General features: G+C 39.0%; 1 protein-coding gene across 1 annotated transcript; it reads left to right on the forward strand.

The window, feature by feature from the left end:
* The first annotated feature begins 1,653 nt into the window (after positions 1-1,653).
* On the forward strand, positions 1,654-12,609 carry LOC133872617 (dihydroxy-acid dehydratase, chloroplastic). The gene is made up of 14 exons (XM_062310194.1): positions 1,654-2,360; positions 3,506-3,577; positions 4,948-4,995; positions 6,604-6,758; positions 6,844-7,038; positions 7,124-7,235; positions 7,394-7,463; positions 7,551-7,609; positions 7,738-7,861; positions 7,967-8,037; positions 11,444-11,545; positions 11,791-11,871; positions 12,027-12,185; positions 12,274-12,609. The coding sequence occupies exons 1-14, from the start codon at positions 1,812-1,814 to the stop codon at positions 12,322-12,324; spliced, it is 1,848 nt and encodes a 615-aa protein (XP_062166178.1). The 5' UTR covers positions 1,654-1,811; the 3' UTR covers positions 12,325-12,609.
* Positions 12,610-15,392: the final 2,783 nt, after the last annotated feature.

Below are 15,392 nucleotides of genomic sequence, written 5' to 3' on the forward strand. Positions count from 1 at the left end.
AGCATATATACAATACTATATAAGTAAACCCTAACCTAACTCATTTAATTATGAAAAAAATGTTATATGTACTTTTAAGTGCTTACTCTCTGATATGATAGTGAAAATTATCATTGATGTGAAAATATATAAATGTGAAAAATTTAAAATTAGTTCATGTGGTGGACCTAAATCAGAAATTGCTCAATGTCGTATCAAAGTGAATTCAGAGGTCTCTTGAGTATGTCAAAAAAATAATTTAGTCCCTAGAGTCAAATTTTGTTAAAACATTTAACAAATTTCGTTTGGTGCCACGTTATCTCCAATAAAAGGAAAATATGTGTCACTCTTAATAAAAAATATTAATACATAAAACTAAAAAAATTATTATTTTTTTTATTAAAAAGGAAAAAATGAAAGAGGTGGCTTGCCATGGGCTGTGGGTCCCTAGATCAAGCTGGGGTGGCACGCAGGCCACCACTTTGTTTTTTTTTTTTTTTTTTAGTTTAATATAATTAGATTTTTATTAAGAATGACACATGTCGTATTTTTATTGGCACTGGCATGGCATCTAACAGAATTTGTAAAATATTTTAGCGGAGTTTAACTACATGGACTAAATTGTTTTTTTAGTATTTCACATAAACATTTGAATTCACTTTGATACGACAATGAACGATTTGTAATTTAGGCCAACCACAATGATTAATTTTACATTTTTTCTAATATAAATTAATTCGTCTAAAATCTAATGGTGATTATCACCACACTTGGGAGTAAGCACTTTTATTTATTTATTTTTATTTTAAGGTAGATCGACATTCTATAAATTATAATAATTTAAGCACAACGTTCTACTTAGATAATATCATCAATACAATGAGAAAATTATTCAATGAATACCCGTTCCTCACTAAGATATAGGGCTTCCTTCGCATGACAGCGGGCAGCTCCATTGAAGATTTGTCGGATATGAGTGACATATCATTATTAGAGACTGTTTAAGACCTCACGAGCCTCTTCCATTAGATGCTCATATTTAGTCCAATTACAACATTTTCTTTACATGCCTGCACCATATGAAATTGGAGAGCTTATCCTTCCAATTTCAACTGTTAATGTCCCAGCTCACTACATCATATAGCGGCTTTGTCAAGCTGTAGTACTTTCGGTAATAACAAGGTCAGTAATATGATCTTTTGAAGCTGATAAAGTAGCCAATACCATACCCCGGCAATCTCGAATAATGCCTCAATATCCATCTTTCGGTTGTCTGTCTACAACCGCACCCTAATTGACTTCTACAAACTCTTCCAAAGAGCCTTGCCAACTCAGGTTCGTGATAGGAGCAACTTTTGCCTGAGTTCTTTAATAGGAGTTAGCACTACGATAAGCCACGAGAGTCTAAAGCTTTAGTCCATGTAGTATTTCTTATTAATTAAATAGATAAGACCTAAAATATGTTAATTTCTCATTAAATTAATATAAAAATTTATGAATCGTGTAAAAAAAAAAAAAAAAATTACCACGAAGCGGAAGTCGCTTGATGAGCCTACTCTTGCGGCTACCCCAGGTCCCCAACGCATTTGTTAAAAGATAAAGGTAAAAACAAATTAAAACCCTACAACGGTGCCCCTCACGTGCCATTTCAGTGTCTTTTCAGAGTCTTCCACTTCCTCCGTAAAGCCCAAAACCTCAGCAAAATCATAAGCAACTCGGTAAAAAGTTCGTATAAAAAAGTTACAATGAATCGTTACTCAAACCAAAACGCCCAACCCCTCTTCGGAAAAACGCCCCAGTCCCCTCCCTAAACCCCACCACCGCGGGCAACCATGCAAGCCACGCTGATAACCACAACACCACGCGCCGCCTTAATCCCCACCCGGTATGGACCCCACCACCCAAGTGGTAGACCCTGCGCCAGCTTATCTCTCCGGGCTTCCCTCGCCTCCCCGGCTGTCACTGTGGACTCCTCACCCGCACCCCCAACCAGCACCGAGATCCGCAAGCTCAACAGTTACAGCTCCCAAGTGACGGAGCCCAAGTCCCAGGGCGGGTCCCAGGCGATCCTCCTCGGCGTGGGGCTTTCCGAGGAAGACCTGTCGAAGCCTCAGATCGGCATCTCTTCCGTCTGGTACGAGGGCAACACCTGCAACATGCACCTCCTCAGTCTCTCCGAGGCCGTCAAGGAAGGGGTCCTAGAGGCCGGCATGGTGGGCTTCAGGTTCAACACCATCGGGGTCAGTGACGCCATTTCTATGGGCACCAGAGGCATGTGCTATAGCCTCCAGTCGAGGGACCTCATTGCTGATAGCATTGAGACTGTAATGAGTGCCCAGTGGTACGATGGAAATATATCTATTCCTGGCTGTGACAAGAATGTGAGTCAGTCGGCTCCCTTTTATTGAGATGGTGTCTGGTTAATGGGTTTTTGCGGGGTTTGAATTTTCTTTGATGGGTATTGATGATTGCGATTGGTTTTGTTGGTTTTTATCTTCTGGGTGTTTTTAGTTATAGGGAAAAAAAATCATTGTACTTCATTCTCACCTTTCCTTTTCTATATGTTTGTGACATTGGTTTTCTTTTTTACTGGGAGGATGATTCAGCAACCATAAAAAAAGGAAAAAAGAAAAAGAGGATGATTCAGCCTGAAATTATTTGCTTTTCTTGTTTTGTTTGCTTGCTGATATGTTGAGCTGCATAATATTTGTTTCTTGATATTAATGTACCATCTAGAAAAAGTTAGGTCCTTGTGGAAACCATATGCCCCTAGTCTGTGATTTTTGCTTTACCTCTCAATCTGGTACAGTAAATGTTTTGATTATTCGAAGCGAGAATGATTTTGAGATTCATAGTTTAATATCAACTTATAAAGTTATCTCAACTTGTATGTGGTCCATTCCCATTGCATGGACGGCACTTTGTGAGATTTTGTATGCTACCATGCTTGCGTTTTGGGTGGCTAGCCGAGGAAAGTAAACTATTAAAAGGGCTTCTTATTGTTCAATGCCTCCGCATGTTTGTTTCCTTAAATGAAGCTATCCATCAGCTTGACTATTGTGGGAGCTTTCTATTGTTGACTGCTAAAAACTGATGTAAGGAGTTGTTGCGTCTGTCATAACGATTACATTTAGCTGTTTAATTGACAATCCCCCTCCCCTCTTTCCTCTTGTATACACAACTACATTTGTTTATCATCTGATTAAAAAAAGCCAGGTATTTTGTTTTAATTTTTTGTTTCACTTGTGACTCCCAGAGCTTATCTTTGTATCTTGGAGGGATTTCTTCTTTGTGATCTATCCATTGGTTAAGATTTGTTTATGGTTTCATCGATACTTATTAAGCTTTGTTCATGAACAACCATTATACTACTGCTGCTGCTATAGTTAGTCAATAATGGCTTCAACACTATTCTATGTTGCTTTTGAGTATTATTGATAGTTTTAGACTAAGGTAAGTGGTGGATTAGCTGTTTTCTTGTGCAATTGTACAATTATCGATAGTCTTATGCTAGTAATTTTTGCAGATGCCAGGTACAATTATGGCAATGGGTCGGCTTAATCGACCAAGTATTATGGTTTACGGTGGAACTATCAAGGTTTTGGATCTTACTTTGGCTACTTAATGAGATTTGCTTTTAAGAATTAGTTGTCCGGTCCATAATATTTAATAATTACCTATAAAACCTTGGTATTTCTTCTCATGTAATGTTCCTTGAATAAGTATTTGGATAAGAAAAGGGATCTGACATCAGAGTCAGTGCTTTCTCAATCCACTTTGTTAGCTATTACTTAGAACATTCAGTTAGGTGTTTCTCTTGTATACTTCTTATATACTTAGGTTGCACTTTACGCTTTTCTATATATAAAATTATTACTCAGAACACCCTAACTTAAGATTTGTCTTGCTTAAGATGACAATTTTTGTGGCAAAATAGGGATCATTTACTTTAGGCATGGATTCTCTTCCAAAATGTGATGAAATTAGTTACGTTACGTAATGCATGTGACTAGATTTTGGTTAATTTCTGGAATTTAGTAGGTGAACGGTTTTGGAGTTAAGTAAGCTTAGAAGTGTTCACATCATTTTGAACCAGGTGACCACCTAGCTAATGCTGGATGATATTTTGCTTCTTTGGATTTTTCATATCACCTTTGCTGTTGGAGCTATGGGCTCTACATGGTTAAAAAACAGTGCTGACTGTGCTGTTAATATTAAAGGATCTTTATCCTATGTAGTCATACTATTAGACATGCATATCCAGGAAATCATATAATATAAAAAAAACAGCTCCCGTGTACCTTTTCTCCATTACATACCAATATCTCTTGTTTTCTTTAGCTTTTGATGTAGTTTAATGAATAAATCATAACAATCAGGGAGATCCCTTTTTTTTTTTTTTTTTTTTTTTTTTTTTTTTTTTTTAAAAAAAATTATAAAAAAAGGCAAGTTTTACTGCACTTTGAATCATCTAGGATTGGCAGACTAAGTACCTTCGTTCTTATTGGATCACCGAGGGTGCATATGAATTTTGGTGACGACTCCAAAAGATCTGTTCCAACAGAGGGGTTACCCAACATTATATGGACCCTATAGATTTATGGTTCTCAATCTGGCTGCAATGGTTTGATGTTCACCATCTAGTTCAAACTCATACTCTTTGAAGATGTCCTTTTTTTTGTAGTGAAATTTAAATCTTACAGAAAATTTACTTGTGAAGCTCTTCCAAAGTTACTATCAATTTTCAATTCTTGTACTTATGGACTTAGAGATGCTTAGATAAGCTGGTAATAAGCATGTGTGTCTATGATGTAGAGAGAATGAAGTATCCAGCTGTTGGATCAACTAACAAAATAACCCAAAAGAAAGAAAAGAAAATACTTCAACAAGGCTTGTTCAAATTGTAGCTGGTTAGAAAGAAGTTTTTTAAGTTGCTAAATTGTCTTCTTTAAATTGTTTCTTTTGCAGCCTGGTCATTTTCAAGGCCATACTTATGATATAGTTTCTGCCTTTCAGGTAGGTGCACTAACTTCCTGAGGCTAATTACTTCTGGCTTAAAGTTATATACGGTTACAATAATGTTTGATATCAACTCTCTAATTGTTTTTACTGTTCTTTACTCTTCTTTTTCTGCCTTTTGTGAAGCATTGAACATCTCTAACAGAACCAATAAAGAATTTGAAATTGTTCCTTTAGTCTGATAGATATCTGCAATGCTTAGCTTTTGGATACATCCAGTTTCTTCTTTAGATTATGGACCAGCTGAAGTTTACATGTATTTATTAGGTAAACCTTTTGCATATATCCTGCATACTTAAGGTCTTTCCTTTTTCTTACTTCCTTGATCCCAAAATAGATGGAGTGACTGCAAATGGCACACATTTTAGTGAAACAAATTAAACATAATAATATTCCAAAAATATCCTTAGGTAGGCCAAGAAGGTCAATTCTAATTTTAAAAAAGTGGGATCCAAATTGGAAAAAAAAGGGGTGTATTTAAATGTAGTGGTAATATGAGAAGTTAAATGGTCTTGGAAACTCTATATATTTTCGGGTAGCCTAAAAAGGGAACCCACTTCATCTTTTTCTGAGACGGAGGATTACTTATCGAGAAAAGACATTGAGCCATTAACACTAGTTTTTTTTTTGTAAGTACTTTAACACCAGTTCTGAATTGTGTTGTAAGCACTTGTTTAAAATCTAAAGCTAATACATAAGGATTGCTAATATTCAGGGCAGATTAATAATAATATCATAGGAAGAAATAGACACAGAAAATAGGGTTAGATACAAATTTTGAATGATGAGCTCTAAGAAACTTAGTCTCGATTTTTTTTTTTTAAAAAAAAAAAAAATAAAAAAATTAAATAGGGTTAAATACAAATTTGGTCCTTGTGGTTTTCCACTTCATCAAAAAGCTCTTTAAGTTTTCAAAAGTGACAGATTTGATCCACATGATTTTTACTTTAATCAAAATGGTCCTTTTGTCAATCTGTCGTCTATAAACTAGCGGAATATTTGCCGCGTGTACAAAAAGCCACGTAAGACCTGTAAAACATTGCCACGTGTATATTCTTGCCACTTTAGCATATCCTTTAAAACAAAAGGCAACAAAAATACCACCCCCACACTTGCGGAGGTGGTTTGCGGGGGACCCCCACTCTGTGACAACCTTCGCGGGGTTGGGAGAGTCCCCCACGACCCGCCCTCTCTTGTGTTGCATGGGTTGCGTGGTGTTGGTCGCTCGCGACCACCTCCTCGGGGCAAAATGAGGTGGTCGTGGGGGTGGAGGGTCTCTGCGATGACCTTCGCATGACAAAAGGAGGTAGTCACGGGGGTGGGGGTCTATCACAATCTACCCAACGCAGGAGAGGGCGAGGGACTCCTCACCCCTATGACCACCTCCGTGGGGTGGGGGTCTCCTGTGAACCACCTCCATGAAGGTGGAGGTGGGTCACCGGAGAACCTGACCACCACCGGCGACGGGGATTTTCCCCCACAGCCACTCCCTTTCTTTATTTTAATTTTTTAATTTTCAAGAATAAACTCTTACATGTAAAAGCTGTAACTCATTCTTTTCTTATCCTAATATTGCCTACTTGTTCTTTTGTCCTTTTGATGTAGTGTTATGGAGAATTTGTAAGTGGATCAATTAGTGATGAACAGAGAAAGATTGTAGTCCGAAATTCATGTCCTGGGGCAGGGGCTTGTGGTGGGATGTATACAGCCAATACAATGGCTTCTGCTATTGAAGCTATGGGAATGTCTCTTCCATACAGGTAGAAAGTTGTCTCCGCCTGATCACTTGAATTGGCAGCAGCTAGCAATGTTCTTATCCTCTTATTTGTTGTTTTTCCCTGAAAGCTCTTCGACACCTGCTGAAGATCCATTGAAGTTGGATGAATGCCGTTTAGCAGGAAAATATCTTTTGGAATTACTAAAAATGGACTTGAAACCACGAGATATTATCACTCACAAATCCCTACGTAATGCGATGGTTATCGTCATGGCACTAGGTGGCTCGACAAATGCCGTGTTACATTTGATTGCTATTGCAAGGTGAGGAGATTCTTTGGTACCAGATTTTACAAGTTTACCATTTATAGCATTATGTGGAAGTAGCTCATGCCGATATTCTTGTCAGGTCTGTTGGTCTGGATTTAACTCTGGATGATTTTCAGAAGGTCAGTGATGAGGTTCCATTTCTCGCAGATCTTAAGCCTAGTGGCAAGTATGTCATGGAGGATGTGCACAAGGTCTGAGTTCATAATAAATATCGTCTTGTGCTTTTAATGCACTAATACTAGGAAAAACCTTGGCTGGAGATAACATTTTTTATATGGTTTGCTTTATTTATTTATTTCTTCTTATCCCCATTTCCTCGTAATGAGCCAATAAATGATTGTGTTGATAGATTGGAGGAACACCTGCAGTCATTCGCTACCTTTTGGAGCGTGGTTTTTTAGATGGAGATTGTATGACTGGTACACATATTTGGATTGTTGCATTCATCAGAAAATGTACTTTGTTACAGTTTTCTTATTATTAACCTAAAAGTATTTCCTCTCTAGTTACCGGGAAGACACTGGCTGAAAATGCAGCAAGTTTCCCTCCCTTATCCAAAGGACAGGTTAGATGGCTTTTATGTTTCTATTTTTGAGATTTACGGATTCCAATGTTTCTGTTGTTTTTAATTTTGATTAATGTTATGTATTTGAAGACAAACAATGCAATTCTTTCTTGCCTTTTCTCAATCAGGACATAATAAGACCATTGGAAAATCCCATAAAGGAAACAGGCCACATCCAGATATTGTATGGAAATCTTGCACCAAATGGTTCTGTAGCAAAGATCACCGGAAAAGAGGGGCTATATTTCTCTGGTGCTATTTTATGTTCTTTTGCACTATTATTCTTGAAATTATATGTTCTATTTGAAGTTCAGTCCACTCTACTCCTAAAATATTTATTACAAAAATGTTTTCCAGGTCCTGCACTTGTTTTTGAAGGAGAGGTATCTATGCTTGCAGCTATTTCAGAGGATCCTCTGAGTTTTAAGGTATGTGTTCTAGTTGGCACTGTTGTGCAATCAGTTCTTTAGCTGCAGCAGTTTTTGATGTCATGTCACTAACTGGTAAGGAGTTAAGAACCCAAAGTTGCTGGGGTAAATGCTGAATTTTGGATAAATGACTGGGTCTTTGCTATGCCTATGCTTTCTTGTTCATGTATATGTAGTTCATGGGAAGCAGAAAGGACTGTTGCCCAAAAAAGAATCCCATGTGTTTCATAGTTAATTTGGGTGCATAAATTTTGGCCCCTTGTATCATCAAAAAGAAAAAAAGGAAAGAAAGGAAAAACCTGGGGAATTGGGCTTTGTCTCGTTGTAAAAAAATGTTGTTGTTTTGTTGGTATGGTTCCAGGGTGTCTCCTCTTCTAGCTCTTCAGATTTGCATTAGATGGAGTGGTGCTTCTCTGTGGAAGCCAAACGTTTTTCCTTTTCAGCGAAGGCTGAAGCGCCGGAACTGCGCTTGGAGGAGAGGAGAAAGGGGTTCTACGGGTTCATAGTTTTGGGTCTTCAAGGTTCAGCTTGGCTGTTGGCTTCTGTAGAGGAGGCCTTGAAGATTTCAGCGAAGGAATTCGTCAAGTACTTCCGGGAGGATGTGAAAGTATTGATGGTTCGAGGGGGTGAGAACAAGTCCAGCCGCTACCTAGAGGTGGAAGTCTTCGCTGAGGGTGGTCGAAAAGGGGCGATTGGGCTCCCCGAAGGCCATGAAGGTTGGGGCTGGGCTCGGGTTGCGGGGGTATTGCGGAAGATGATCAATTTCCTCGGTCCTAAGGATCGGACAATGGGTTTTGAGGCGTTTTCTTTGGAGGGGACTCAGATAAGGGGTGTCTCTTCCAGTCGACTGGGCGGGTCTCCTCCATCGTATGCGACTGTGGTTCAGGGGGAAGTTGTCTCTCACGGCACGCATGCTGGGTTGCGGGGTTCGGATTGAGAACTGCGTGGGTTGGACCTATTTTCGGTGTCATGGTGTAGGGTGCTCGAAGACGGGAGATTGGTGGTGAATTGCTTTGACCTGGAGGAGCAACTGCACAGGTCGACGGAGAAGTCCACGCCTCCAGTATGGTCAGGGAGCTCCTCGTTTGATCCGCTGGACAAAGGTTTACCTTGTCGTCCGCTGGGTAAGAAGAAGCATGTTGTTTACTCTGCACGAGGTCCATCTCGTTTGAATTCAAATTTGCGTACGTGGGCCAGGATGCTCCTCAGCTTTAAATTGGCTTTGGGCCGGGCTCTTGGGAATCTTCTGGGCCTGTTTGCTGGGTCCGGTTCGGGCCTCAAACGAAAAGGGCTTCGGTTGGGTTGCTTCTTGCTGAAAATCAAAACCAAAGCATCGTTTCAGACAGAAACTTCCGAGGATGCGGGTCCCGTGTCGACAGTTGTTCTGGGGTGCTCTCTTCGGCCGGAGACGACATCGCCGACAGACTCTGGGTTGATTCTGGGGTTGTCTTCTTCCGGGGGTGGGCCTAGCTGTCGGAAACTTTTTCCAGCTGGAGATGTGGGAATGGGTACGACGGAGATTCAGCCGGAGATTTTGTCGGGGACAGAATCTGGGGTGGTTGTGGGGCTGTCATCTTCTGGGAGTGTGTCGAGCCATCTGCCTCTCGTTCCAGCGGCTGAATCCGTCACGCTGCCTAGTCCCGATGCTTCTATCCTTTTGTCTAGCAACTCAGTGGTGTTGGTGCTGGGTTGACTCAACCTTTCTTCCCCTTTCCTTCTCTCTCAGGGGCGGCTGAATTGGGTGAGAAGATTTGTTCTTCTATCCCCGCGTTACAGTCTACTAAACCTTTCCAGAGCTATTACTAGAAGGCTAGGGATCTCAGGGAAGGTCACTCAATAAAGTGGAATGAGGGGCTGTTAGCAGATTCCCTGGCTGCTTCAAAGACGCCTATCTGTTCTGCTAAAAAGGAAGTAGCTGCAGTGCCTCCGTTGATGAATTCTATGGGCTCAATCCTCGCCCGGCTGCGATATCCCCTACCGCGTCTCATGAGGCCAAGGATGTTGGGATGATAGGGCTTCACTCCCCACTGGGAGGTCGCATCATTCCTTCATCCGTAGAGGGCAATGGTTTTTCTCAATCTCAGGATTGGCCTGTCGGGTATGATCTTAATGGGGAGTTAGTTGTTTGGGAGAAGGATGGTGATTTTTGGGATGGGTTGCCCTTAGACTGGTCGTTGGACGGGGTTCAGGGCGAGGAGTCTTTGGCAATCCTTGATGCCATGGAAGATGAATTTCATCGGGACAAGATGATAGCACGCCAAAAGACCAAAGGAAAGAGGGAGCTTTTGAATTTGAAAAGTTCCATTAATTTCGGCGTTGCAAGCCCTCCCTCTAGGCGTGGGAAAGGCAAGGCTCTCATGTAGGAGGGTTTTGTGCCCTTGTGGGTTTAGAGGTTTTCGGGTTTTAGGGCTTACCTCCTTGTGGGTTTTGTTGGGTTTTGTTGGGTGCTTTTGGTGGGTTGGCTTTGGTTGTTCTTATGTATACTCCCTGTGTACTTAGGGGTGCCTTGCGCTTTTTCTAATATAACTTTTCTTACTTATATAAAAAAAAAATGTTCATTTTTAAGCACTGCTCTCCCAGAGGGTGGCTTTCTCTCATATCATTTGGCCTGGGTAATAAATAATATCTTCTAGTGTGTCAAATATAATTATCCCAATTGACTTTTTTGCATAAGGATATCCATTAAAGCGATACTTATACAATATATTCTTGAATTTTCTTACTTCAGACTTATCTGTGAAAGGCTTGTTAAGCCCAAAGGACTAATTATGCTTCATTTAATCATTTTTTATAATTCATTTTTCTACAAGGAGAGGCCTGAAACTTACAATATTCTGTCTCCTATATGGTCTTCTTTCTAAATGTTCATAATATATATACTCATTTTATCTTGTGTTATTTTATCCTCCCAACTAAAGAATATGGATTTTGGAATAGAAAGAACTTTTCCAACTCTGTTTTGGGGGCTGACAATTTTACCTTTCAGGCTTCTTCTCTAAAAGTTATTTGCCTCAATTGCTGATTGTACATTTCATGCAGACCAGTACAATATCAATTCTCTGCCAAAAACTCATAAAATCTTTAGTTTCGGTGGTCTTATTTAAGGAGCTTCCACATTTAAATTTCTGTTTTATTGCATTAACAAATTTCAAATTCTCCGCATTTGTTTAACCCTAGGTATTGCTGATCTGCATTGTGAATATTTTGATAATTATTTAAATTGCACTGTGTGATGCTCTTTCCCTTGATACAATAATTTATCCTAAATTTTACTTGTTGGCTACTCTCCATTACATCCAATTGTAAGCAGCATTCTCCATGGACTTAATAGTGGTATATTTTCTGTTTTTACATGGGACTCAGATGTGGGATATCTGATTTCTTGTTTATGTCTGTCATGTTCCAGGGAAAGGTAATCATTATTAGAGGAGAGGGGCCTAAGGGGGGACCGGGCATGCCCGAAATGTTAACACCAACAAGTGCAATAATGGGAGCAGGTCTTGGGAAGGTATGACTTTATAATTAGATCCCTGTTCTAGTAATTAGTTGAGTCAAATCATTATCGTGTAGTTTTCCGGATTGTGAGGCAACTTGATAAATGCTTCTTCATTGTATTCAAATTACATTGTTACTTTAAGGTCATGAATCCACTTTACTTTTAGTCTGTCGATATGTTCGTTTCAAGCTAAATAACGGCAAATTTTGCTTTCTAAGAATGATGTTTTGTTTGGATATTGCTGTTGAATGCTGCAGGATGTTGCTCTGCTTACTGATGGTAGGTTTTCAGGAGGCTCGCATGGATTTGTTGTTGGCCACATATGCCCTGAAGCACAGGTGCACTACCTTTTTATACATGATAACAATATAAAAACATATAATGTAGAATAAGGAATAGTTTTCCATCTTTTTAAGGAAAAAAAACCCACAATTTTTTTCTTCACAAACAAAATTTTTTTGACCAACATTATGTGTTGTGAATTTCTTTCCAGGAAGGTGGTCCAATTGGTTTGATTGAAAATGGAGACATCATCAACGTTGATGTTGAGAAGAGGAGAATAGATGTTCTGATAACAGATGAGGAGATGGAGCAGCGAAGAAAGAAGTGGACTCCACCTGCATATAAGGCTAACAGAGGAGTTCTTTACAAGGTATGCGGGTCTCTGGCCATGACCTCCATGTTTTGCATATATTACTTCGACGAATTTAGTAAAGAAATTCCATCTTATTTATTTCCAGTACATCAAGAACGTGCAGTCGGCTTCGAGTGGATGTGTGACTGATGAGTAGTGGAGAGGACATATTTGTTGCATCCCATGGGGTGCCTTATTATTGCGGCTATTTTAGGGTATCTAGCTACTCAACTCATCGGTTTGTTTAGCCTTAGAGAACTAAGAGTGATGTACGTTTAATAAATTTCGATGTGGCAAATAGGGATTCCTTCTTTGTGGCCCTTGCTATTTGTAGAAAACTCCCTGAGGACCCTAATGGCGATAAAAGAATCATCATCCCTTGGCCTTGAGAAGGTTATAATGATAGCCGACTCCTTGCAGTTTTCAGTCCCAATTTAACTCATTTTGGAATTTATTGTTCAAGATAACTAATGCGTATATCAGTTGTTGAGGGGGACCATGTTGGGCAAATGGCCGATACATGGTCATGTACCCCGAAGCACCTCTAGCCGGGTAACATATTGGAACAGAACGGACAACCAAAACAGGGCCATCAGTTTCGTATCAAACTACTTGGTGATTGGCTACCCAATGCAAAATGAAGGAGACCATCGGTCCCTCAATGGCATAAGAGATTCGACGACCCCATTTGAGGCATCTGAAATCAACTATACAATTGTGACCTCCATAAAAAGACGACAAGTTAAGGGTTGGAAAGCAAAAGTCCCCTCAACATCTAAGGCGGTCATGTGATTACCTTCCCCGATAGACTAAGGGCACCTTTGACGGGTGGAGAACAACAGTGCAACGTCCTCTTACACTGAAATAGGAGAAAATCATGCATCGGCTCAACAAACGATGATCACAATCAACTTTTGATCATGCAACAACCATGAACCATCAACTTTTGATCATGCAACAACCATGAACCAAGCCCATGAGTTGTCTAATGTGGAAAAGTGAAGTCGTGGTTTGGAAGACATGGATGGGGTCCAACAATCATGCCGTCATACCATGACCACACATTGTATGGCTTGACACAATGAATGAGTCATAGGAAATCTAACATGGAGTTGATGAGCAACAGTTGAATAGTTAAACCTCAACTAAGTTTTTTTGAACCTTGACAAGTCACAATCTCAAATAATTTCATCCATTAATGAGCATTAGGAGTCTGAATCTCGTTTCCAGCAACTTGCATACTTGAGAAGCAAAAACATTCATCATGAGAAAACTAAGAGCAAAAGTCTTATTTTTCGCTTACCCATGTAATAACCCACTGCCCAAGATGAAGATGTGATGTCACATCACTCGTCTCACTTTCTTTTGCATTGCTATATGGATTCACTATCCTATAAAGAGAACATAACCTAAGCCATAAAGAGGACACAACAGGCCCAATTTGATACATTCACCCAAAAACACAAAATCAAAAAGAGAGAAACCATGGAAACTCTTTTCCCCCCTCCTTCTATCTCTCTCTATTGTTGTATGGATACTTCCCAACCAAAGGCGGAACTATGCTTTTTTGAGTGAGGAGTCCGAACTTATGTAAATAGTGCCTGTGCATGTGTTTATGTAAAATAAAAGCAAACAAGCTTTAAACTTAATTCCATATTAATTCATAATTCATAATTATATACAAAAGTCATATTTTTATAAAATCATTTTTAAAAAGAACTTCCATTTCAAATACAAAAAGTTTTTTAGTGCTATAGACATGTAGAAAAAAAAATATCCAGAGAAGAACTTGGCGTCCCCTTCGAATTATGCTCGACAACAATCTTTCATGGAATAAAATTAATTCATTATCATCTACGATTTGAAACCCTTAACAATTTTTTTTTTCAATATAAACTATCAAATGATTTGCCAGTCATTCTAATTTCTCTCTTTTTTTTCTTTTTTTTTTAATGTTTTTACGGGGTTCGTCAAGAAGATATTCGAGATTTTGCTCGTTACTAGAAACTTGTATAGTCTTGGTCCAATTCCCGCATTTTCTCCTATAAATATTAGAAATTTAATCTTTGTTCTTTTATCTATCCAATGCAAAAATTGATCTTGGTTGAGAATTTTTTTTTTTTTTTTCTAGATAAATAGGCATTGCTTAAAAGTATTATCGCCCCCTTCTTTGTAGTCATCCCATTGTAAAATAGCAGTTTCAATCAGGGACAAACGAGATTGTGGACTTTCTCTTTTTCTTTTTCCTAAGTGGGATTGAGAGAGACTTTGAGAGTTATTGACAATGTTTTTAGGATGAAAAAAAGTTGTTCAAATTGGCTCAAAACGCTATTTGCCCCTTCCCTTGTGCAGTGTATAGCGTGTTGGAGAGTCCATGTTTTAAATTTTAAAAATATTTGACAAGAGGTCCTAATCTAGAAAATTGTATTTTTATAGGGATTGTATTTTTAAAGGGGTTGCCATTGCCAAGACCCTCATGAGTCATGAGTCATAACCAACCATGTAGGTTTGCCCTTGTTTCCAACCATATAAAGGAGATTGGTCTAAAACCTCCAAGCAAGATAAACAAAGAGCTAGAATAGAGGGAGTTTATCATCTCAAGTATATTATCCCTAGATATTTTCCGAGCTTAGAAAAATTATGGAAAACGACACCGTACTGTTGAGCTCATCAATATTCCTATTGATGAACCTTGGGCTTTCTTGTATTATGGGATTTTGAGCTTGAGTGTTTCGCAGGTTTCTAGTACCCCGGTGGCTGTCAACTTCTCTAGTTAGCGTGAGTTTCAATCTTTGACTCCCTCTTTAACGAAGAGAAATGATCCCTACACTCATTTCTTACAACAGCCCTACAACAAGCTGACGTGGCTGGTAATATTTTATTATTTTTTTTGTTTTGTTTTCTTTTCTTTTTGTAAAAAAATAATAAAATATTACCAGCCACATTAGCTTGTTGTGGGGCTGTTATGAGAAATGAGTGTAGGGATCATTTCTCTTAACGAATCTGGGGAAAAAGAGTTGTCCATCCAATTTTTGACACATAGACAGCAATTGAAAAAGTTTCCCAAGCCCATATTTCATCTAAAAGTAAGCATTGAATATTGCATAAAAAGAGAGAAATGGAGACATGGTATCCTGTTTTGTTACGAAGAAAAATAGGTAAAATTAAGCAGAAATTTGAAGGCTTTTGATTATTTGGAAAAAAGAAAAGAAAAGAAAAAAAGAA

Source organism: Alnus glutinosa, chromosome 1, assembly GCF_958979055.1.
Source record: "Alnus glutinosa chromosome 1, dhAlnGlut1.1, whole genome shotgun sequence".
NCBI classification, from domain to species: domain Eukaryota; kingdom Viridiplantae; phylum Streptophyta; class Magnoliopsida; order Fagales; family Betulaceae; genus Alnus; species Alnus glutinosa.